This window comes from Antedon bifida, chromosome 8, assembly GCF_963402885.1.
Source record: "Antedon bifida chromosome 8, ecAntBifi1.1, whole genome shotgun sequence".
Lineage (NCBI taxonomy): Eukaryota > Metazoa > Echinodermata > Crinoidea > Comatulida > Antedonidae > Antedon > Antedon bifida.
Genome location: NC_136233.1, coordinates 16384817 through 16408287, shown reverse-complemented (window position 1 = coordinate 16408287; position 23471 = coordinate 16384817). Strand labels below are relative to the sequence as shown.

Below are 23471 nucleotides of genomic sequence, written 5' to 3'. Positions count from 1 at the left end.
GTAGGCTTGATTGGGCATCTTTTTGTTAAACTTTTATTTTCTACAACAATGAAAATGACAACAAGCTGAACCAAGCTGCCTGCTGCTCATGTGTTTATCTTCTTTCAGACTCAACAATTTTAAATATTTTTTAAAAAGTAGGCTACAAATAATACACACACATTACTGTCTTTTTCAATTCCTTACTTTATACCTCAGCATTAATACTTTAACAAAACATTTCAGTTACCAAACTTTTTTCTTTAAATTGTTATCAAACCAAATTCTTTTTAGGATAATTGTAGCACATTTTTTAAAATGAAGATGGTATCAGAACTCTGTACCTCTTTTACTTTTTTAACTATTTTCTCATTTATATAAAACTTGACATTAAGACCGTTCTTAAATAAATTATACTTCTGCATATTAAATATGTATTACTTCTTTCCGAGCATGTACGAAAATTATTCAATCACTTCAACAATTTTCTATTAAAAATAGTTGTATGTTCCGAAATCTTATGTGCACTTATTAATGTTTTTAAATAATATCATTTCTTAACTTAAAGCTTTTTTTAATTATTAAAACCTAGATATATTTTTCACACATTATCTAATGTATCTAATGGAATTTTAAACATGGAAAAAATATGAGAAAAACCCTTCATCACAATAGACTGTGTATTAGTTGGTTATGGTGACTGTTCAATAGGGCATGTTAACTGCACTAATGCACTACATGATCATTATTGCCTTGACTTTTGTCATTTGCTATTTTCTCCAGGCTAAACAAAAACACAAATATCCCTTTAAATAAAAACTCTCCCATATGCAATATATTGCCTAGCATAGGCTAGTATAATTTTATCACTTATACTCATAAATTAAATTGTTATAGCTAACAGACATGGTTCTTTGATCTTCATGCAGTTTTCTGCAATCATGTCATCAAATGTGTTAGGATTTCTTTCTGTCAAAACTATGCTTGTGCTGGCTGAAAAATTAAAAAAATATATACAAATTTTAAAAATGATCAATTATCACAAAATTGAGTGTCCATAACATTTTCCATGATTGCCTAATTGTCTTTTAGCAATAAAAAAAAAGTTTGTGATAAAATCTTCAAATTGTGGTAAATTATTGGGAAACCTACTTGAAGATAACACTTCAGTTATCCATTCAGGAGATTTTGTTTTCCCTAAGTTTAGGTCAAAGTTATGTTTGATAAAGTTACCAAGTTTGTAAGATTGTTACTTAACAGAAAATTCTTTGTATTCTATCAAACTTTATATCAAAAATTGATATCCATCCATATATGGACATGTCGTCATATCACTATTTAAGCAATCACTACCATATTTCGGCACATCACACTTTTTTTTGTCAAACTAGTTTGATAGTGTAGACAGAGCTTTACAACTTTATTACAGCTATTCACTCACCACTGGTGCTTGCTGTTCATTATCTGCCCTTTCATTTCTATAACCACCACGTCCACCGCGATAGCCACCTCTGTAACCGCCTCTGTACCCGCCACGTCCACGAGGGCGGTACCCACCACGATAACCTCCCCTGTACCCACGACGTCCACGGGACCGGTAGTTAGCACTTACTCCAAAAGTTTCAGCATTTAACTTGCGCTCTTCTTTCCAATTTGATCGTGGACTGAAAAGCAAATATATTTAAATTCATCAATCACTACATACAATACAAAGCAGCCTTTTTGTCTTAGTATGTCTGGTTTTGTGGAAAGTTTAGTAATCAGAATGTGTTTTAATGGTAACAATGAATTTAGGACCATTTGGACCTCATGAAAAGCCTTTTCCTAGTTTTTCTAGTCTTTCTTTCCACAAATTTTGAAATGTTACAGTATTACTATACTATGTGGAAAATGATGATTTACATGTAGGAGTTGCAAACATAGTCAAAGTGAAAAACTAGGACATTAAAATGGCCTATTTCTTTCTTCATTTTTAAACATAAATAGGTTTAAGATCCCAGTTTTCCACATGATGAATGTTTCAGTTTTCAAAGTGCCGGCTTACCCTCTGTTAGATGCTTCACAAGTAATAGAATCAAAAAATGATTTCTTAGAATCGTAAAACAATTCTTCCTCTTCGTCTTGTGCTGCATCACTTGGTTGAGTCTCGTTACCTGAATCCTCTTTACATTCACCATTACCTGAAACAAAAAATACATATATTGTATATTTATTTAAAATTGACATGCCTACAACAATTTGATATCCAAATTAGCAAATTTATTAAATACAAATATGTACAGTACAAACACTGCTCACAGATGTTTTAACAATTGCTTGTTATATTATTAAATACAGATATCCTCGTATCTAAAGCTCTGTCTACACTATCATCACACTTTTTGGCGACAACAAAAATGTGACATACAGTACCCATGTTTGAACACGACGTCATATCACTTAGCTACCATATTTGGGCACATCAAACTTTTTTTTATCAAACTAGTTTGATAGTGTAAACAGAGCTTTAGATACATTTTAACAGTATGTACTTTAATGCTCTGTTCTCAAACATCTTATGCCATAAAGGCTTTTTTAAATCACCAGAAAATTTACACTATTTTATGAAATTGTTTCATTCAAATTAATGCACATCAGGTTGTATTCAAATTAAATTGTTATCACATGGAATATCCATGCCTTCCTCATCCAAATGTGATGTGATGATCCTAGTAGCTTTGCGAATGGTAAAAAAAAAAACAACAAACCTAGTTTCAATTTTGTCTGGAATTGTTCTTCTAATTCGGACTTATCAAACTTGGAATTTGCTTCAGCAAAGTCAAAATCAGTACCAACTTTAATTGCTTCTTTCTTTTGTTGTCGGTTCGCTGCACCACCACCAACCACAGTATTGCCACCGGCTCCACCTCCACCACGTCCCCTTCCTCTTCTTTGTGGTTGACCTAACAGTAATTTAAATAATACAGTTAATAACCGACTCCTTTGGGCTGTCCTAATAACGTATGGTTTTCCATAAAATCTGGTAATCGGAATGTATTTTTAATGGTAAAAATGAATTTGGGACCTTTTGGGCCTCAGGAAAAGTCTGGTTTTGGGAGTTTTCAGAGTATCATATCATTTATTTTACTAAATTTCAAATACAGTACAAAGTAAGACATAAAAAAGTAAACCAATGAGGCAGGATCGCCTAAAAGTTATAAAATAGTATTGGGAGAGTTGACTGTTGTTGACATTTTAATTGTAATAATTCAACATCAAATTTATACTTTATATTTTCGGAAAGGAAAATAAACCCATTGCTCAATATGAAAATATAACTAGATTTGAACTCGTCACTACGGACGAGTTAGGTTATCCGCAGCGCAAAAGCCACGCGCACGACATAAGTTAGAATATTGCGCACAGAAAAACGATTATGCCATTGAAAAAGTGTTAGTGCGCCCTCTATTTTGCTTCACGTCTAAGTATATACGGTATACACTATATACTGTATACGTACTACATACAGTGCAGAATAGGTGAAAATAAGTGACCAAAGTTATTGACGCTTTTGAACATGATGACGTCATCACAATTTTAAAAATGGTAAATCATGTAAAAGATAATTGATTGACCTAGACAATATTACAAAATTGAGGAAAATGGAATATGGATAAGTAGAGATGCGCTCTATTAAATGTGATGAGCTATTACGAAAGAGACAAAAATCCTATATTTGATATTGGAGTGGCCATACGATGACGTCACAATGTTCGGTTAGCCAAATGGATGCATGATTCTATATCTACAACTCATCTACTTTCAGAATATGTAAAAAAAAATAAAATTGACCACGTAGTTTAGAATCTATAACTGTTTAAAAAAAGGTATAATTTTAACAAATTTTTTAAATTGTTTATCAAGAACGCGCGCAAATTGTTCAATTCTACGTGCTCGTATGACGTGATTTTAAGTCGAAATTGTTTGAAAGTTGGTAAAATTACTAGAAAAGGCTGAAAAACCAAAAATCAAGCAAAAAAAACATGTTTTTGCCCTACGTGCGCACGCGCGCGTAAAAATATTGCGCACGCGTGGGAATTTTTGAAATGCTCAAAATGACATGAAACGCGTAGAAAGTTGATTAGAAATGAATTTTTCGCAATTTGAAATTTTAAACGCGCGTGCGCGCATAACTTTCTGCGCAACCTGCCATTTTTAATCCATAGAAAGTTTGCGCTTGATATGACTTAAATTTTCACCAAGTTTCAATACAAAATGACTTTTGGTTTTTAATCTATGATCAATCATTGAAATTCATAAAATCGCACGTAACTTACGCTGCGCAACTCCGAAATCGTCGAAAAGCTTGGCTGCACATCTACAGCTATAGGTCAATCTTATGACAAAGTTATACAATCTTATGTTGGCCAGAAGATAGAGATACGCTGCGAACAAAATTCGTGGAAAGAAAGAAGAACATAGAACTAGATTTGAACTCGTCACTACGGACGAGTTAGGTTATCCGCAGCGCAAAAGCCACGCGCACGTCATACGTTAGAATATTGCGCGCAGAAAAACGATTATGCCATTGAAAAAATGTTAGTGCGCCCTCTATTTTGCGTCACGTCTGAGTATATACGGTATACGCTATATACTGTATACGTACTACATACAGTGCAGAATAGGTGAAAAGAAGTGACCAAAGTTTTTGACGCTTTTGAACATGATGACGTCATCACAATTTTAAAAACGGTATATCGTGCGAAAGATAATTGATTGGCCTAGACAAAATAAAAAAATTGGGGGAAATGGAATACGGATAAGTGGAGATGCGCTCTATTAAACTTGAAGAGCTCTGACGAAAGAGAAAAAAATCCTATATTTTATATTCGGGTGGCCATACGATGACGTCACAATGTCCGGTTAGCCATATTAATGCATGATTCGAGAAATACAACTCATCTACTTCCAGAATATGTAATTTAAAAAAAGTTCACCACGTAGTTTAGAATTTATGACAGTTTAAAAAAAGGTCTAATTTTGACGAATTTTTGAAGTTTTTCATCAAAAACGCGCGCAAATTGTTCAGTTCTACGTGCTCGTATGACGTGATTTTAAGTCGAAATTTTGATTGAAAATTGGTAAATTTACTAGAAAAGGCTGAAAAAACAAAAATCAAGCCAAAAAAACCTGTTTTTGCGCTACGTGCGCACGCGCGCGTAAAAATATTGCGCACGCGTGGGAATTTTTGAAATGCTCAAAATGACATGAAACGCGTAGAAAGTTGATTAGAAATGAATTTTGCGCATTTTGAAATTTTGAACGCGCGTGCGCGCGTAACTTTATGTAAAACATGCCATTTTTAATCCATAGAAAGTTTGCGCATGATATAACTTAAATTTTCACCAAGTTTCAATAGAAAATGACTTTTGGTTTTCAATCTATGATCAATCATTGAAATTCATAAAATCGCGCGTAACTTACGCTGCGCGACTCGAAATTCATAAAAAAAAGTTTCTTGCACATCTACAGCTACAGGGCAATCTTATGACAAAGTTATAGAATCTTATGTTGGCTAGAATTAGAGATACGCTGCGAACAAAAATCGTGGAAAGAAAGAAGAAAATAGAAAAAAAAAGAGAAAAATAAAAAAAATAAAAAAGATCCTGACAATAACAAGGGGTTATCCGCCAAGTGCGGATAACCAAAAAAAAAAAAAAAAAAATCCTGACAATAACAAGGGGTTATCCGCCAAGTGCGGATAACCAATAAAGAGTAGAGAAGAAGTATATTTCTACAGTAGGCATTCAATTTTGTGTCAGAAAAGTACAAACAAAAATCATAAATTAAATTTAAAATTTACCATCCCTACGATCTCTCCAGCCTCTATTGTCACGATTGTCCCGCCATTCACGGTTATCACGCCATTCACGGTTATCGCGCCACTCACGATTGTCCCGCGTATCACGTCGCTCTTTACTATCACGCCATTCCCTCGAATCAATATATTGATTTCCTTTTTTGGTGTCTGTGGTTTGCTGGCTAGATTTTTTATCTTCTTTGGAGCTTTGTCTTCGTATTTGTTTACCCCCTTCGTTCTTTCTTTCATGACCATCGTCTTTCTTTTTTTGTGGGGAATCTGGTCCAGATGCTTGGACACCTTGTTCCATTGTAGGAGATTTACGTACTGGTATGGTTAAAGGCGGAGTTTGCCTATCTGTGAAAATCAAGCAATAAAGTTTTAATATTGTAATGCAAATAATTTTTTAAAAAGAAATGTTCAATGTCTCTTTTAATATTATATACGCTGTTACTGATACATACATACATATTTATACTGTAGGTGAATGACCACAACATGAGAGGTGAATAAACAATTACTAGGTGAGGCTAGTGACTGCACCCAATATTATCACCATCCATATACATGATTACAGAAAATAATAAAAAAAATATTCAGTTTAATACCATTCAGTCTTACCATGGGTATGGGACATCCCGGGTACACCCATTTGTCCGGCCATCATACCACCATAAGCTGAGTTGTAAGGCAGACCTCCAAAGGGACCGTAGCTTGAAGCAGGCGACTGCTGAGGGAAGGATCCTGGTGGCCCTGTGTATCCATGACCAGCTGGTGTACTACCATGGGAATGCTAGGATAAAAAAACATACAAAGTTACATTGAAAAAAATAATACTTGAAAGGAGGAGGGGATGGGTGTATGCAGTAGTGTACTGCATTGAAATAATGTTTAATACTAGAATAATAAACTTTAGATGCGTGGATGAATTAGGTAGTCCAGGTGACCACTACATCGTTAACATACTTGCACAATTGCGGGGTCTCTAGCCAACTCTGAACTTGAAGACTGCGCACATTTCGGTGGCTCACACACATGAATATCTTTGATATCGTTCCCACGAAATACGATGTAGTCGTACACCTGCGATTGTGGCGCTATCGGTCGCTCTACGGGTCGGTCTTCGGTTCCAAATGAACGAACTAGTAAAAAAAATTATAAGATGTGTTGTTAAAGATTTCAGTAATAATATATCTGAATATTTTGTTAGCAACTGTGAGGGGGTTATACTAAATGTTATTTAAAAAGATTGTTCAATTGTTTTAAAGTAATTGTATGATGAATGATATTAAATTATAAAACTTGTGTTACCTCTAAAAGGTTTAATTATCTAATGGGTGTTTTCTTGACTTTCCACGACCAAACATCATCAAGCAAGGAAAGAAGGATTGAAATGAAAGGCCGAGGAAGATTTTTCAGCAAAAAAAATAGAAGGAAGAAGAAAGGAATGCAATATTTTGTTTGCAATATTGATGACTTTAGTAACAAGGACCATGTTAAATCTTTCACATGTCAACGCAATTTACTGTGCCAAGAAGCACTGCTTAACTACAGTTAACAAAGACCTCTCGTTCCAATGGTAAGTAAATATAAGCGGAATGACGCTTAAACAAAAACTGGACTAACCCGCAGCTAAAGTAACAGTAGATTCGGCAGCATTTATCGTATATAATTGCCCTTCATACCGAATTTCAGCTCTTGATATTAGGCTAATTTTACTACCAATGTATGGCGCTCCAACACTCATCTTTAAAGGTTGAAGATATCTTACAACCTTAGAGGATGGGAAATGATTGAATTGACCAACTCTCTTTCAGCCTCTTCTGTTTGCAGATCAAAATCACAAATAAAATGGCGGAGAATCAGTAAATTATAGAGGGCGACATTACAAAACTTTGCTGCTGCTTCTTCCCCAACCAGGATCCATTATAATTAATATGCAGATTTTTGAAAAAGATTATTGCCATTAAAGGTAATACGATATATATATATATAGGCCTATATGTTTTAATGATCGACCCTCATTTAAAAAAAAATACAATATTTTGTATTCAATTATTTTTTAATGAAACATAGTTTTGTCACCTTTTATTTATTTCAGTTATTGTTTAACTATAATTTATTTAAAATTGAATTAATTGTAAGTATATCATTATGATAATAAATTAATTCCTTATGTAAGCCAATTTTCAAAACTAGTTGTGAACTGTGGATGATAGGCACGCCACAATTTTTAGTCGGATGATATAATACATCATTCATATCCACCACCGCCTTAAAAAAGTTTTTTTTGCACAAACAAGTGAAGGAATTGTTTTGTTTGTATTTCTACGCCAACAGATAAACTTTAAACAACTAAACTTTATATTGAGACAATAACAATAATAAAATATTTAAAGATTGAAAAGAAAAATATACAGATTGATATTGATATTTATAAAATAAAAAGTTTGTATTAAAATTGTTAAAAGTTACACATCGCCCTCTATATTCTCGCTTGCTGTAATCAAACAATCCCATAATAACATTCACGTTGAGCATGCGCTTTGTCATTTTAAATTCAGACTCCATGAAGGAAAGATGGCGGGCACGACGTCCTTGGAACTGGAAGACATCCTTTCGTCTGAGGTAGATGAAAGTGCCGTGAGATCACTTGTTGGTTCTTTGGAGTCCCAATTAGCTTCATCAAGCACCATTCCTTCTGGTACTGTGGCTACGGAGACTGCAGGACGCAACAATCATGCTAATATTACGTTGAGCACTTCAGCAAACAACATGCAGCCCGTCCAGCCCGCCACAACTACAATTCAAAACTCGCACTCAACCGGGGCTAAAGAGGTCGTATCTGGACATGTATTTCCAAACAAAACGGTCGTGTCTATAGCTCCAATTCAAGTTTCTAGTCCGCAGGTTACAACCCCTGGTGTTGTAGTGAGTACAGAAAATAAACCAGTACAAAAAACCACTGTTCCAACAACTTGTGTAAGAATTATAACACTTCCCACAAGTGGTGGAGGGACAGTTTTGGCTTCTGAAAACAGCATTGCCACAGTCAACCTTTCAGACTCTGCTAAAAATATTATGAGGCCAAGTAGGACTACACAAGCAATAACACAACAGAGTATAAATCCACAAATAGTAACTGGAAACGGAAAGAATGTCATTGTCAGTAGTAACGTGGTTGTTACTTCAGAAAGTAAGCCAACAATAACGTTAACGTCGGGTAAACAACCGGTTACGTTGACGCAGTTAACTACGGTTCAACCAAATACTGAACCCTCACAACTTGTAACAAACACACAGCCACAATTTGTGCAAACTCTTCGCCCAAGAGGGGCAGTTGATCAAACCGTGACAGTCGGAGTAACAAATACAAGTACGATAGCTACACGGGCGTTAACGCCGAATCCGCAACAAGTTGTAGTGCAACCTGGAGGTCAGATATTGACGCAGCCTGTTAGAATTGCGCCCGGTCAACAGGTCATTGCGCCAAGGCCGCAGAACGTTCAAATACGATTACCCGATGGAACAACATTACCCCCAGGAGTTGTTCTCATTAAGGACGGCATGGTAGTTGGAAGTACTGCTTCGTTAGGTCAACATGTTGCCAGTTCGCAAGGCACTATTTATAGAACTGTTCAGGTATAAAATCTTGAAATTGGAAATATTTCTAGTAGATCATTTTGTGAGCTTTAAATTGAAGTGGTATCGAAAATGTTGTCTTTATTTAAAATTTTGTAAAGAAATTTCATTTACACTATCATCATCAACTTCTCACGGTACTACTGTAATACTATATAACCTGTTCATATTTGAATCATAACTTAAGATCCAATAGAAATAAAAAATATTAATCATGTGATGAAAACAAATGTTGACCTACTTTTACTTGACCTTGAATGTTATTGTTTTATTTACCCTTCACAACTCTCTTTTTGTATTCCCATAACATCAATACTAAAGAACACTTCAGAGTCAGCTTTATTTATTTGTGAAAGTTAAAATTAATATCTCGATTTTGAAATTTATTTTTTTTGTAGGCAAATTAATGTGTAACTTAATTGCTCTTTTTTATCAGTCATTTGACTGACTTTTATAACATCTGCTGCAGTTTGGTTAGAAATGATTTTTATAGTATTTGTTTTTATTTTTGTTAATAGAGTCCACAAGTTATAACACAGTCTGCAATACGTCCTGCAAATACAATGAGGTTGACTTCACCGGCTCCTATACAACTTCGAAATATACAAGGAAACGCAGCCGGTTTACCGGTACGGCCGGCAATGACGGTGCTAACGGCTCCTGGCAAAGGAAACCCAACACTTATCAGTGGCTTACCCACTTCTGGGGCTGTTGGTGTAAATACTATAGTAGGTCAGCCGTCTGCTGGCGTGACCTTGACCTCTGCGAACTTGGACAGTGTAAAAAAATGTAAAAACTTTTTAACGACTTTGATCAAATTGGCGGCGAATGCAAATCAGCCACCGAATACAGTTCAGAATGTGAAGGATTTAGTTCAAAATTTAGTGGTAAGTTGCGGTGCTTTTACAGTACCCTCTGAAGCTCTGTCTACAGTATCAAACTTTATGTGAAAATGAGATGTGCCCATATATGGACATGATGTCATATCACTACCAACCATATTTGGGCACATCAAACTTGTTTATCACAGTAGTTTGATAGTGTAGAGAGAGCTATAAGCATATAGGAAGTGTTATGGATCATCATATCTACTACTGTGTACACAGGTATTTACTATATACCATACAGTTATTTAGGACCAAGTATAGTTCCTGGAGGGCTGGATACACAATTTGGAGAAAAGTAGGGGTTGGGACTTTATCCGGATATTGAAAGACAATATAGTATCTGAAAGCAAATGTAAATTTTTGGGTGGGATTATAATTGAACATTGGATTATACTTTGTACATTGAATGAAAACTATGAGATGCATCATACACAATACTACAAAAACAGTGCATAATAGCAACATGAAAGTGCTGTTTTGTCTAAATGAGCATACTGTATGATCTATAAAATCTATGCACATGGATTAGAGGTCCTATTTTATGGTATACTAATAATAGTTATAATATGCAAGAATTCAATTTATTGATATATTACAAAAGATCATTAGCCAGTAAAAATGGTCGGTAATAACACAAAGTGGTATAATGTTTTTACACTCAGGGTTAATAAACAAAATATGTGTTTGCACTTAAGCTCTGTCTACAAAAAAAGTGTGATGTGCCAATATATGGTAATGATATGACATCATCATGTGCATATATGGGCACATCACATTTTTTGTCGCATCAAGTTTGATAGTGTAGACAGAGCATTATACTGTAAAGACTAAATACTAATATTGGCAGGCCAATCTAACCAATATTTGTTATTATACTATTTTATTAAAACTTGACTGATTCTTTAACTGTTTTGTTGCAGGATGGAAAGATTGAACCTGAGGAATTTACATTGAAGTTACAAAAGGAGTTAAAGTCTTCACCTCAACCCTACTTAGTGCCTTTTCTTAAGGTAAGTATCTTAAAACACAACCCATGTATTAGTTTTGTGTCCCAGGGGGAATCAAACTTAAAATGTCTTAAAACTTAACTTTATGTTAACACTCTACAATTTTAAACATAGAAGACACTCGGTAAAACCTTGTTATTTATACTATATTTCTTCAGATTTGTGTAACCTTGGCTTTGTCCTATTGATTATTGTAAGGTGGCCATTATACCACAAACACATATAAATAACATACAGTTGTAATTTGGCCATAAAATAAGTTTAGTTAGTATTTAAAAATTAATAATATAATTTTTTTATTACAGAAAAGTTTACCTCTTCTGAGACAGACGTTAAAGGGGCCTTTATTAGCTCCACAGGCGCCAGGAACCCCTATCATGACCCCGGGAGTAAGTCTTGCACAATCTAACCTCATGTCTTCTGTTGCAACGACCAACCAGAAAACAGTCACCGGACACAAAACCATTAACCTAAATCTCAACCATGTTCAACTGTTACCACAGGGTGCATCTAAAGGCCAGTTTATAACACCAGCACCACCTAGGTTACAAGTAAGGCATTATTTGTTGAATCAAGATTGTGCTTAATTATTTCGTTATTTGAAAATATGGAACTCTAAAGCTTGGTTCCCAATGCAATGATGTAAGCGCAACGCAAGCAAGTTGACCAATAACAAGCGACAGTTAATGATCTATCATGTCGTGATTAGTCAAATTACTTGCGTTACGTCCTAGTGGAAACCAAGCTTAAGGCATAATTGTGTGTAAATAGTATTTATTGTCAGAAGCTCAGTTATACATAATGCTCATTACATAATGTAAAGTCTAAATGACAATACATTTAAAATCATCTACGTCTAATAACATATACAGTAGGAACCACAGTCTCTGCAGAGATCTTGTTTTCAGTAAACATAACAAATTGGGCTTCTGTATGTAGCTCACACAAGATTGTATCTAGTTTGGTTGCTGGAGAAAAAGAAATTGTGAATAGTTATACAGAAGAACTTTGGGCCTACTAAGTTTACACTTTGTTGTGTCTTGAAGATATAATTTCAAGAATTTATCACAACTCTGTCATTCATTAAAAATAAACTAAAATTAAATGCTTCCCCTTAGGCTCCAACACCACGAACGAGTGTAGCAGGTCAGAATTTGATTCATGCCAACACGCTGGTTAATCACATTCGGGCTGGCGTAAACCCAGGCACCGTGATACTTAACCAGGCAAGGATACAAGCAGCACATCGAATGTCAGCGGTTGCCGCTAAAGCTGGCGCTGCAGCTACACCACCGAGGGATAAAGGAAATAAACATACCTTCAGGTAAATTAGAACAGTGTTGACTGATTCTGTAATAATAATATATAATAGTGGAACTGTAGCTTGGTGGTTAACATGCTTGGTCCAGGGTTCAATACTAGCCTGTAGTGCCAGGTTTGTAACTCTTTCAACTCCACTCCCTAAGCCTCAAATGAGACTTGGTTTATAAAATAAGCATGGTAAATTATAAAATAGTTTATCCATTCTGTAATTGGTGAGTTTGTGCTCGCTGTTGGATGTGTATGAAAATAAAATAAATCCAAAGGCAAATTACTGACAAAATGACAATGTTTTGGGTATCAGTGGCTAGATCTCAAATGGAGATACAAAATAAAATAAGCAAAAAGCTAATTCAAAACGTTAAAGTAAAACAGAAAATTTATTTATATTAGTGTTGCCTTCATTATTCCTCTAGTCATCATTATCATCATCTAAAAAATCTCCTATTCCTGGGGACTCTTTTCCATGAAGCACACAAGGACAAATATATGTTTAATATTATGGTCAACTGCTATTAAGGGGGACTTTTTTGGTCATGAATGTGTCCTCTTAATAGTGTATACTGAATTATAACACCAGTGAACGAGAAGAAATATATGTTTTAACACTACTACAGCAAACAGTTATTAAGGGGACACTTCTGGGTCCTGAATATGTCTCCTTAATAGGACTTCTACTGTGTACCTTGAACAAGGATAAATGTATTTTTTAACACTACAACGAACTGCTATTAAAGGGATACTTTATTTATAACACCATATTTTACTACTATCTTAAACATTATAATCATCATAGCTGCTAGTGTTAACATACTAAACTGAAATAAAAACTTTTTTTTTCCTAATAGGGATGATGATGACATTAATGATGTGGCATCAATGGCAGGAGTAAATCTAATGGAAGAGAATGCTCGTATCTTAGCAACAAATTCCGAACTGATTGGTACCCAAATTCGTTCCTGTAAAGATGAAGCATTTTTAGGATCAAAACCTTTACATACCAAGATCAATATGTTGTGTGAGTGTCATAAATAATTACCCTACAGTAGGTTAAATAAAATGTTAATATGGTAGTGATATGTCCAAATATGCCAGAGATAGGATATCATCATGTCCATATATGGGCGCATCCCATTTTTAAAGTAATGTTTGATAGTGTAGACAGAGCTTAAGCTGAGGCCATATGCCTAATATAAAGCTCTGTCTAAACTATCAAACTAGTTTGACAAAAAGAGTTGGATGTGCCCAAATATGGTAGTGATATGACATCATCATGTCCATATAGTGGCACATCACATTTTTTTGTCACATAAAGTTTGGTAAAGTGAAGACAGAGCTTAAGAACTAGATGTCCAGCCAAATCACACTAAATAATATTTTTGTACTGTGCTTTGTTTGAATCAATTCACTGTTTGACTCTCTGGTTCTTATAGTGTAAGTCTGTGGCTGAAACCTAAACATATTCTGTATGTAACAAAATATCATTACGATGTAAAGCTCTGTCTACACTATCATACTAGTTTGACAAAAAAGTGCCCAACTATGTTAGTGGTATGTCCAAATAGGGTAGTGATATGACATCATCATGTCCATATATGGGCACATTTTTTTTTTTTCTCATAAAGTTTGATAGTGTAGACAAGGCTATAGCATTCAGGATTCGAACCTATAACTCATTAGTTATTGTTGTACCCACCTTGCTTACTTCAATAGGTATGTTTACCATTTTGTATTTTCTTCATGCAGGTGCTAAGCATGGTCTTGGGGACACAACAGCAGACGTTGTTAATCTTATATCACACGCAACGCAGCAGAGACTGAAAAATTTAGTAGAGAAATTAGATGTAGTGTCACTTCATAGGACTGAAATTTATAAGGTATACCTAAAGTGTAATACAGCAGAACCCCTTATTTGGGACATACCTATGATGGGGACACTTTTCCATGACATGAACAAAGTGAAATATATGTTTTACCACTACAATTAACCCCTATTCAGGGAACAGCATTAGCTAAATGTCTATTGGTTTTACTGTATAGTAATTTAGTTATAGCCCTCAAACAAGACCCAAAATGGTATCTAAATCATGTTTGATATGAAATACAATAATTTACTTTAATGATGTATTTACACCTTATACAATATAAATATACCTCTGTTAAGGAGACACTTTTTTGGGTCCTGAACGTGTCCACTTAATAGGGATTCTACTGTACTTGGTTATAGTTGAAACTGGTTCATTACAATCTAGTATTGCAATGTGTCTAAGGTGCATTCTTTCTGGCTTGTGTAGCATTAAGCTCTGTCTACACTATCAAACTAGTTTGACACAAACAAGTGTGATGTGCCCAAATATGGTAGTGCTATGACATCATCCTATCCATATATGAGCACAGCACAGTTTTTTGTCACATAAAGTTTGATAGTATAGACAGAGCATAGGATTCCATTCGTGAACATCAATCCAAAATATAGTATTTTGAGCTTAGAATAACACACATTTAAAAAGAGCAGTCAATTAATGTATTTGGTTATTTGAGGGGAGATTTTTTTGTGTTAAGTATTCAGTAAATATATTTTAATTTGTTTGATAGACTGATTCTCGGTACGAAGAAGCCAGTGATGTACGTAGTCAAATGAAATTCTTCGAGCAGCTTGATTCATTAGAAAGAAAACGTAGAGATGAACAAGAGAGGGAATTGTTGTTACGAGCTGCTAAGGTTTGCTTTTTTTTAAAATCAATTCTTGGAATAGTCACTTATGGAGTGGATTGAATGATTTATTGATTGAAAAACTTCCAATATTTACTCTTTTAGAGTCGTTCAAACAAGAAGATCCAAAGCAGCTTTAATAGAAATCAAACATTTGATTAATTGAGGTTAATAGAGTGGATTAATTGATTTAAATAATTCATAGATTGAATAATCCACTAATTTATTGATTGAAATGTTTCAATATTTACTCTCTTAAGATGCAGAGCAGTTTTGATAAAAATCAAACATTTGATTAATTGAGATTAATGGAGTGGATTAATTGATTAAAATGATTCACTAATTTATTGATTGAAAAATTTCAATAGTTACTCTTTTAGAGTCGTTCCACACAAGAAGATCCAAAGCAGCTTTAATAGAAATAAAACATTTGATTAATTGAGGTTAATGGAGTGGATTTATTGATTAAATGATTCACGGATTGAATAATCCACTCATTTATTGATTGAAAAATTTCAATATTTACTTTTTTAGAGTCGTTCCAAACAAGAAGATCCAGAGCAGCTTCGATTGAAACAAAAAGCAAAAGAGATGCAACAAAAAGAGATGGACCAAGCGAGGATGTACAACGCTAACATGGTTGCATTGGACGCCATTGGACCGCGGAAACGCAAACGAGACTCATCTGCGGCTGGAGGCCTATCATCGGTATGTTGTCAGTTTTCACAACATCCAACAATTATTATTTCCCAATTTTTTCTTTTCTGTGCTACAAAGAACTATACAATATATGATATATTCTTTCCTTTCTTACAGGGTGGAATAGGGTCATCTGTGCTTTCTGGTAGCTCACCATCTGTTACTAGAACTCAAGTAAGTGCCAAACCACACTGTTTAGGGTTGGTTTCCACCAAATGCAGAACAGCGAATTTCACATCAATGAAAGCTTAGCAACAATACTGCCAATGTGAACATGGTTTTAACAATTAACTCCAAAAGACATTTCTTCCTTTGACATGTGGTGTAGGTGTAGGCAGTGTCGCTTTGCTCATCCGCTTCTGACGAGAAAACAATTTTAAGTACCCTATCAAAACCATAGCTCAAATATTCAAATGCAGTAGAACACCTCCTCTGGGACACTTTCCTATAAATGAACATGAGGAAATATATTTTTTAACTCTACAGCCATTGGACCTGCTAAGGGGACACTTTGTTGAATCCAAATGGTGTCCTATTAATTAAAAATAATATTGCTTAACATGTAGTCAGACTAATTGCCCTATCAAATTATAATAAATAACAATTTCAGATAGTTGAAGAAGGCATAGTAGCAACAACAACATTATTGATTTAGGGAAGAACATAAAAATTCAACATACCTTGAATTTTCGACACGTTTCACATGTCTTCATCAGAAGAATCTTAAGAGTGTTTGTTTAAAAAAAACATTTAAAAACGTATAAACTTTCATTCGAAAATGTTTAATATTATTGAATACATTACAAATCTGCAATCTTATGTTTACTTTAAGAGAATTGTTTTTAACAGATTCGCCGTGTGAAGAGAGTGACGCTTCGAGATCTATTATTTGTACTCGAACAAGAACGAGAGACAAGGAAATCGGACATCCTTTACCGTGGCTACCTCAAGTAGTGGAAGAGTAAGGTAATAGGAAGCCAAATAAGGCAACTGATTTATCAAAGTGTAATAAATATTCTGGGTTTAACATCGTCTCCGACTCTGAGAAACAATTTGTTTCTACAGTAAGCAACCTAGAATGATGTGTAATACTGAGGAAATCGGGTCATGACTTCTTCAGGCCAGTGGAATGGTGCTGACCTCAGCAATAAGCCAAAGTAATTACGAGGAATGTGTGCTTAACGATAAGCCAGGAACATGTGGTGGATGACGTAGAAGAAGATGATAGAATCCTGTATGTAGTAGTCTTCCTGTAAGTTGTAAGGTCAGAGGGCGTGATACCAAAGCTATTACTAAGGAGCGGATTCGAATCGAGTTTGCTAATTATCAGACAGAGAAAGTACGGGAATGGAATGACTAAAAGAAACACACAAATATGAAGCAGAACGCCATGGGCGTGTAATGAACGCCCAACTACCGATAAATATCTGTATATGATCATAACACAGAAGCAGCACCGTGTACAAAATAGTATATTTAGAAGGACATACAACAAACTACATCAATAGCACCTATCTAAACTGATTTGGCTAGTACATTTGAATGGCCTATGTAGCCAAGCTAGTGGTCATTTTGTCCCATACAGCTGGAGGGAGTGTGTAGAACAAGTAAGCCTAAATTAACAGGCCTAGGTACAGCAAGTAAAGCAAGAATGTACCAATGTTGCTGCATCATATAGGGGAGTTTTGGTCATCAAACCTACGGCCTACGTAGAACAACTAGGCTTAGCGATTCACCTGCATTAACTATCATGTGTAAGGTGTGACTGAGTGTTTAGGGACTCTGACCCAAGCTTGGCTGGCACTAGAAATATTGAGATAAGCTCTCACTCTTATCTAGTAGAAAAAGAGTCTACAGCTGAATTCCAAATGTGTGAAGAATCGCCTTGCTTAAAGTAGCAGTGGAAACTCAACCAGCCATCAACCTACTGCAATATATAGATAATACGGGAGCCGTACCAATAACATGTACACTAGATATAATACCGTTTAAGACGGATTTCAAAGCAGATAAAAACAGCAGCATCCGCACCAACTAATTGTTAATACTATCCTAATAAATATGACGACGCAACATCCGCACCAACTAATTGTTAATACTATCCTAATAAATATGACGACGCATGTGCATGGAAATAGAATTCATGATACAGTCAGTGGATTTAAATCGCCAATATAGGCCGACGCCGCAAACACTGTTGACAAATAAGTAAGAAACATAAAGCTGAAATGGTCTATAATGTTAAATATTCAGGGATTTTATTTTTGTTTGCATCGTTTTGATTAAGATGTTACATAGATGTAGTTGAAAATAGTGTTTCAAATCATGTTTACGGAGACAGAAAACTCGTTTTTCACGAAAAAATTGTTACAATTTTAGTATCGCAGATTGGCAACAACCAGATGTAGATTACTATGTATTTTGCCTGATCACAAGACTAGAGTGTCTATAGTAGGATAACACTAGTTGCAAACTAATCACAAAATCTGTTTGTACTTGGATTAGCACCAAATGTTACAGCGTGAAATACAGTACAACCACTCCTTTGGGGACTTTCACGAACGAAGGGCGGTATATCTTTTAACACTACGGTCAACCCCTATTTAGGGGACATCATTAGGGAATGTTGGTTCCTAAATGTGTGCCATGGGTTATACTGTATAGTAATTTAGTTACAGGCATCAAACCCAAAATGGTACTTAAACCAAGTTTGATCTGAAATACAATAATTTACTTTGATGATGTGTTTACACATCTTTATAAAATATAAATATATTTTATTTTGTTAGCTGTTTATAAAATTTATAGCAATTTGATTGGTGCCAGATGTTATCTCGCATCAGTAACTTCATATAACCTAAAAGAGAAATCTCTTTCAGTATTTTTTCCATCAAATCTTTATAATGTAAGTATTCTGTATATACTGTAGATCAGTCAAAGGGGTTTTCCATATCACATTATATGAATGATAGTATCAAAATCATGAAGAAAAAAATGTATATTAATAACTTTTTATAGTGTAAAATTTTAAGGGATTTTCTATTTATTATGGGTAAATAGGGAGAACAATGTGTTTTTGTAAGAGTGAGACTGAGATGGTGAGTGTTGGCCTAAAGCTCTGTCTACACTAGCAAACAAAGTGTGATGTGCCGAAATATGGTAGTGATATGATGTCATCGTGTCCATATATGGGCACATCACATTTTGTTTGTAACATTAAGTTTGTGCATATTCAAACAACATAATATTATTAATCGTCTATCTTTTTCGACTGCACTATCTCCCCCCCCCCCCCCCCCTTTGCCTCTTTTCATCCACCCAAACAGTTTAATTCTTCTGTACATCTCGACTATTTTTTCATTTGCACTGGATTCTGTACTTCAAATATGGATGTCATAGGCAAATTCTGTGTCACATACATATTATATGTGGCGCCTGTATTAGGTTATGATTAAATTAGGTTTATGACCTTTGAAACAGGTGACACATGTGATACATATGAGACGCTGTATCAAGTAATTTGACTATGATACTGGACAATCAGCCTGTGGACAATATATACAGTACTGAGAATCCGCTACATTTAACCACGGAGTAACTTGAAAACGTGACATTGCAAATTAAGCTCTCTTTTGCATTTATCTATGAAAGTCAATGGGTAAATTCTTCCTACAAGGTATAAAAAAACTTGTGGCTTATAACATAATCATATTTTGTTATATTTTCCTTTTTGTAAATCGAACCATATATGTACTCAACCTCTATTTCTTCTTTCTAAATCTTTTATTTAAATAGTCGTTTAATGATTGTTTTGTTGTAATTCGAATTATTAACATTCTGTTTTTGATCGATTATATAAAAGTTTCACTTGGTGTGATGACGGTATTGAAGTCTCGTTATTCTCACTATTTCAACCCTTTTAAACTACCTTTCTTTGTTAGATATTACTAGACCTTTGTCTATTTGCTTGCTTCTTCCCTATTTACAGAGATTTCCATAGATATCTCCTACACACACACACAGTAGAACAAAATTAAGTAATACACTTGACTTGACCATCAAACTAACCGTGTACCTTAACTCCAACTCTAAATGTTCAGACCTATTAACAAAATATTACTAACTAAATCTTCGCCCAACTACTTCTTTGATACTTCCATTTTACAGAGATGTCGACCTCTCCACGTCGGATTTCTCAAAACCCCGGTGTAAAAAATATGTTTTTAATACACCTGACAATCAATCTGACCAACCTTATAGGTAAACGCATCAATAAGTTAATTCTGTAATCCACCCACCCGCGACCATCTCTCTCCCCGCCACGCCCCTAAGCCACCGACCTTCCCCACCCACTACACCCCTCAGACCTTGCTCTACAGCAGTGTTGACATTTTGGTGTGTAATGTTTTTTATATATTTACATTGTATTTTTCACTTGTACAAAACACAAGTACGGTATATCAATAAATATCATGATGATTTCACATAGTGAAATTTATTTTATGAGTGTTTAAAACATAAGTAGCATCACAGCAGATTTGTGAATCATAATAATTTATTTTAATTAGTTTATTGAATATGGAAAAAAAAATGTTGTACAAATTAAACATATCTGATTAAAATTATGGCAGTTTTATGTTGTCGATAAAAACATAAATTATTCGTTTTTACTGTAAGCGCAAAACCCTTCATCATATTGCACCATACACTGGTGTGTGACGTAATTGCCGCCAGCCAGATATCGCCCACCACGAAGACGCTTGAGGCGCCTCATACTTATAAATGTCTCTTTCATTTTATCTGCTTCTATTTTCGTATGTTAATATATGGTGGGTTATTTAACTGTACCAAATGATTACAATACATGGGATTACTTATACCTACAAACGAAAGTATTAATTTGTTTAAGGCTATAAGACAATTTGAATCAAATCAAGTTTTACAGCGTAAATAATATGCTTTCAATATTAAAATGAAATGTGTTATATTATTATTATATTTATTTGTTTTTGACATTCAAACACGAAGTCGCACTATTTTAATCGGGACTCCGGAATGTGATTTTATTATTGCATGAAAATTTTGCAACAGAAAAGTGTGTTAAGAAGTTTTGTCGGGCCGCTGAAACAAATATAAAAACATATTGTCAACTAGGAAATCTTTATGTACTTTGTTAACTATCAAACTAGTTTTGACAACAAAGTGTGCCCAAATATGGTAGTAATATGACGCCATCGTGTCCATATATAGGCACATCACATTTTGTTGTCACATAAAGGTTGATAGTGTAGACAGAGCTTTATAGATGAAAATCTATACAAAAATAACATAATATGCTCAACGCTGGTCTTCTGGGAAAGTAAATAATGTCTGTCGCGCCCTCATCGATTACAATACCAGGCTTACGTAACTCCTCTTAATATAAATTCCCAAAATGAAATATATTGTAGAGAAATCGTCTAAATATTGAAAGCAGTGTAGGCCTAAGTACGTTAAATACGGCTGTTGTAAACGGCGGTAATCATGAATGTATTGTAGTAGCCAAACGTGTCTTTTCCCACTGATTTCTAATGTTTCTCGTTTTACCCGTATCTTCTTTTTTTTCGTATTTAGAACATTATTTTCCATCACTGTGTAAATATTGTACAAATAAAAACATATATGCCGATGAAACACTATTTGTAAAAGAGAAGATAGATTATGTAATAATAAGAGTGGTCCGTTTTCAAAGGGCTGTAAACTAAAGGCTAATTTGTTTTACTTGTCGTTATTTGCCTATTCATTATCAGAACTCGATCCAAGTCGGGCCCAAACCATTTCGGCGGCAACTCACGTTTTTGCGTTCCATACTTCCATCTGGAATGTAGTTCACCGATTTAGATTGTGGCCGATGTGAGTTGGGCCCGGGATTGTTTAGGGCCGACAGGCTTTCTTTTATCTTACCTTTCAAATGTGAATATAGTTAGTAGGGCCTATGACACCAACAAACAAGTCGTCTTACCGCTTAATTGTCTGAGTTATTGAAGAGAGTGTCGTTTGAACATTAGACATTTATCTTTTTAAAAATGTTTTCCCCCATATTATAATACTGAATCATCTTTTTCGTTCACAAAATCCTATTTATTTTGGCCCTAGTGGCCGCCCATGATTCATCTTCCTTCTCTACCACCATTCTTTATTCTGTTTTTTGTGTGTGTGCTCAGTTATCATCTTTTCTGTTCAATACACCCACCAGAGGAATATAGTTTATTGTGCCTTTAGCTATTCCATTTATTTCTTAGTATTCGTGTCTATTTACTGCATGATCGTTAATATAGATGAATTTGCCTTGTGGTCATTTCAGAATGATTAGGGCTTTGGTTATAATGGTTATTGCTAGTTCTCATAAACTGCCCACATTATATCATTGTGTCCATTTGGTCAAAATGAGTCATTATTGAATATGATGACGGATTTGATATATTAATCGTACAATGAGAAAGGAACAAGTTAAAATACAGCCACACCCATATTGCTTTCCAATTTTGTGTAGGCATACCGTAGTAGACGCAAGCATAGGCTTAGTTCTGACTTGAAAATTCATGCCTTGCGTGCTTTAAAGCTCTGTCTACACTCCCAAACTTAATGTGACAAAAAAATGTGATGTGCCCATGTATGGATGTGACATTACTACCATATTTGGGCATATTACATTTTTGTTTGTCAAACTAGTTTGATAGTGTAGACAAAGCTTTATACGTACGATATATGTCAATGACCAAACAGAACACACCGACCTATTTATTTTGGAAATTGGTAGTCATACTATACACTGACTTTTGACCAATCAGCAGTAGTATCCCTGGTGTTGGGTGCGCGGTATTTCCTATAACATTTAAGTCGTGTTCCGCGCGTTACATGATACGGCTATTTATTTTATAATAATGAAGACCGACTTTTGACCAATCAGCGGTATCCCCGCGTTACATGATATGACTAGTGCCCCCTGGAATTGATAGTGCTATTTCACATAGTTATCATGTCATCATTTCTTCAGGTTCTGTTTCCATGCATGTTTTAAAAAATATATTTGGTAGGTATTATCAACCTACAAATAATGGTATAGGCCATGGATTTAAATGCCGTTACATGAATCATAACGCCTATTCATAATGTCTGTTTAGTATAGGCCTCCCGTGATAATTGACCGTACCTATGTGGTGTATCCATAATGTAGTCAAACATTCATATTTCATAAAGTCTTGTGTGTTTCTGAGCTTATACAAATATTACCTTACAGAACATATTTAAGCAAGCTGTTTTTAGTTCCTTTTGACGCATTAGCGCCTGTTCCTCCTCAGCCCCAGTGGTGCACTCTAGTAATATGAATTGTTTTGAGTTGAGAGT

General features: G+C 34.8%; 2 protein-coding genes across 2 annotated transcripts; one reads left to right on the top strand and one right to left on the bottom strand.

Moving 5' to 3' along the window:
* Window positions 1-10: 10 nt before the first annotated feature.
* On the bottom strand, window positions 11-7670 carry LOC144849590 (protein LSM14 homolog B-B-like). The gene is made up of 8 exons (XM_078706549.1): window positions 7445-7670; window positions 6785-6960; window positions 6440-6611; window positions 5822-6175; window positions 2727-2921; window positions 2024-2159; window positions 1421-1643; window positions 11-972 (listed from the first exon to the last, which is right to left on the bottom strand). Exons 1-8 carry the CDS (start codon window positions 7563-7565, stop codon window positions 958-960), a joined length of 1392 nt encoding a protein of 463 aa, XP_078562675.1. The 5' UTR covers window positions 7566-7670; the 3' UTR covers window positions 11-957.
* A 642-nt stretch (window positions 7671-8312) lies between these two features.
* Window positions 8313-21830, top strand: LOC144850655 (transcription initiation factor TFIID subunit 4-like). The gene is made up of 11 exons (XM_078708006.1): window positions 8313-9460; window positions 9979-10347; window positions 11268-11357; window positions 11660-11905; window positions 12473-12678; window positions 13523-13692; window positions 14421-14551; window positions 15270-15395; window positions 15921-16094; window positions 16203-16259; window positions 16935-21830. Exons 1-11 carry the CDS (start codon window positions 8399-8401, stop codon window positions 17037-17039), a joined length of 2736 nt encoding a protein of 911 aa, XP_078564132.1. The 5' UTR covers window positions 8313-8398; the 3' UTR covers window positions 17040-21830.
* The last annotated feature ends 1641 nt before the right edge of the window (window positions 21831-23471 follow it).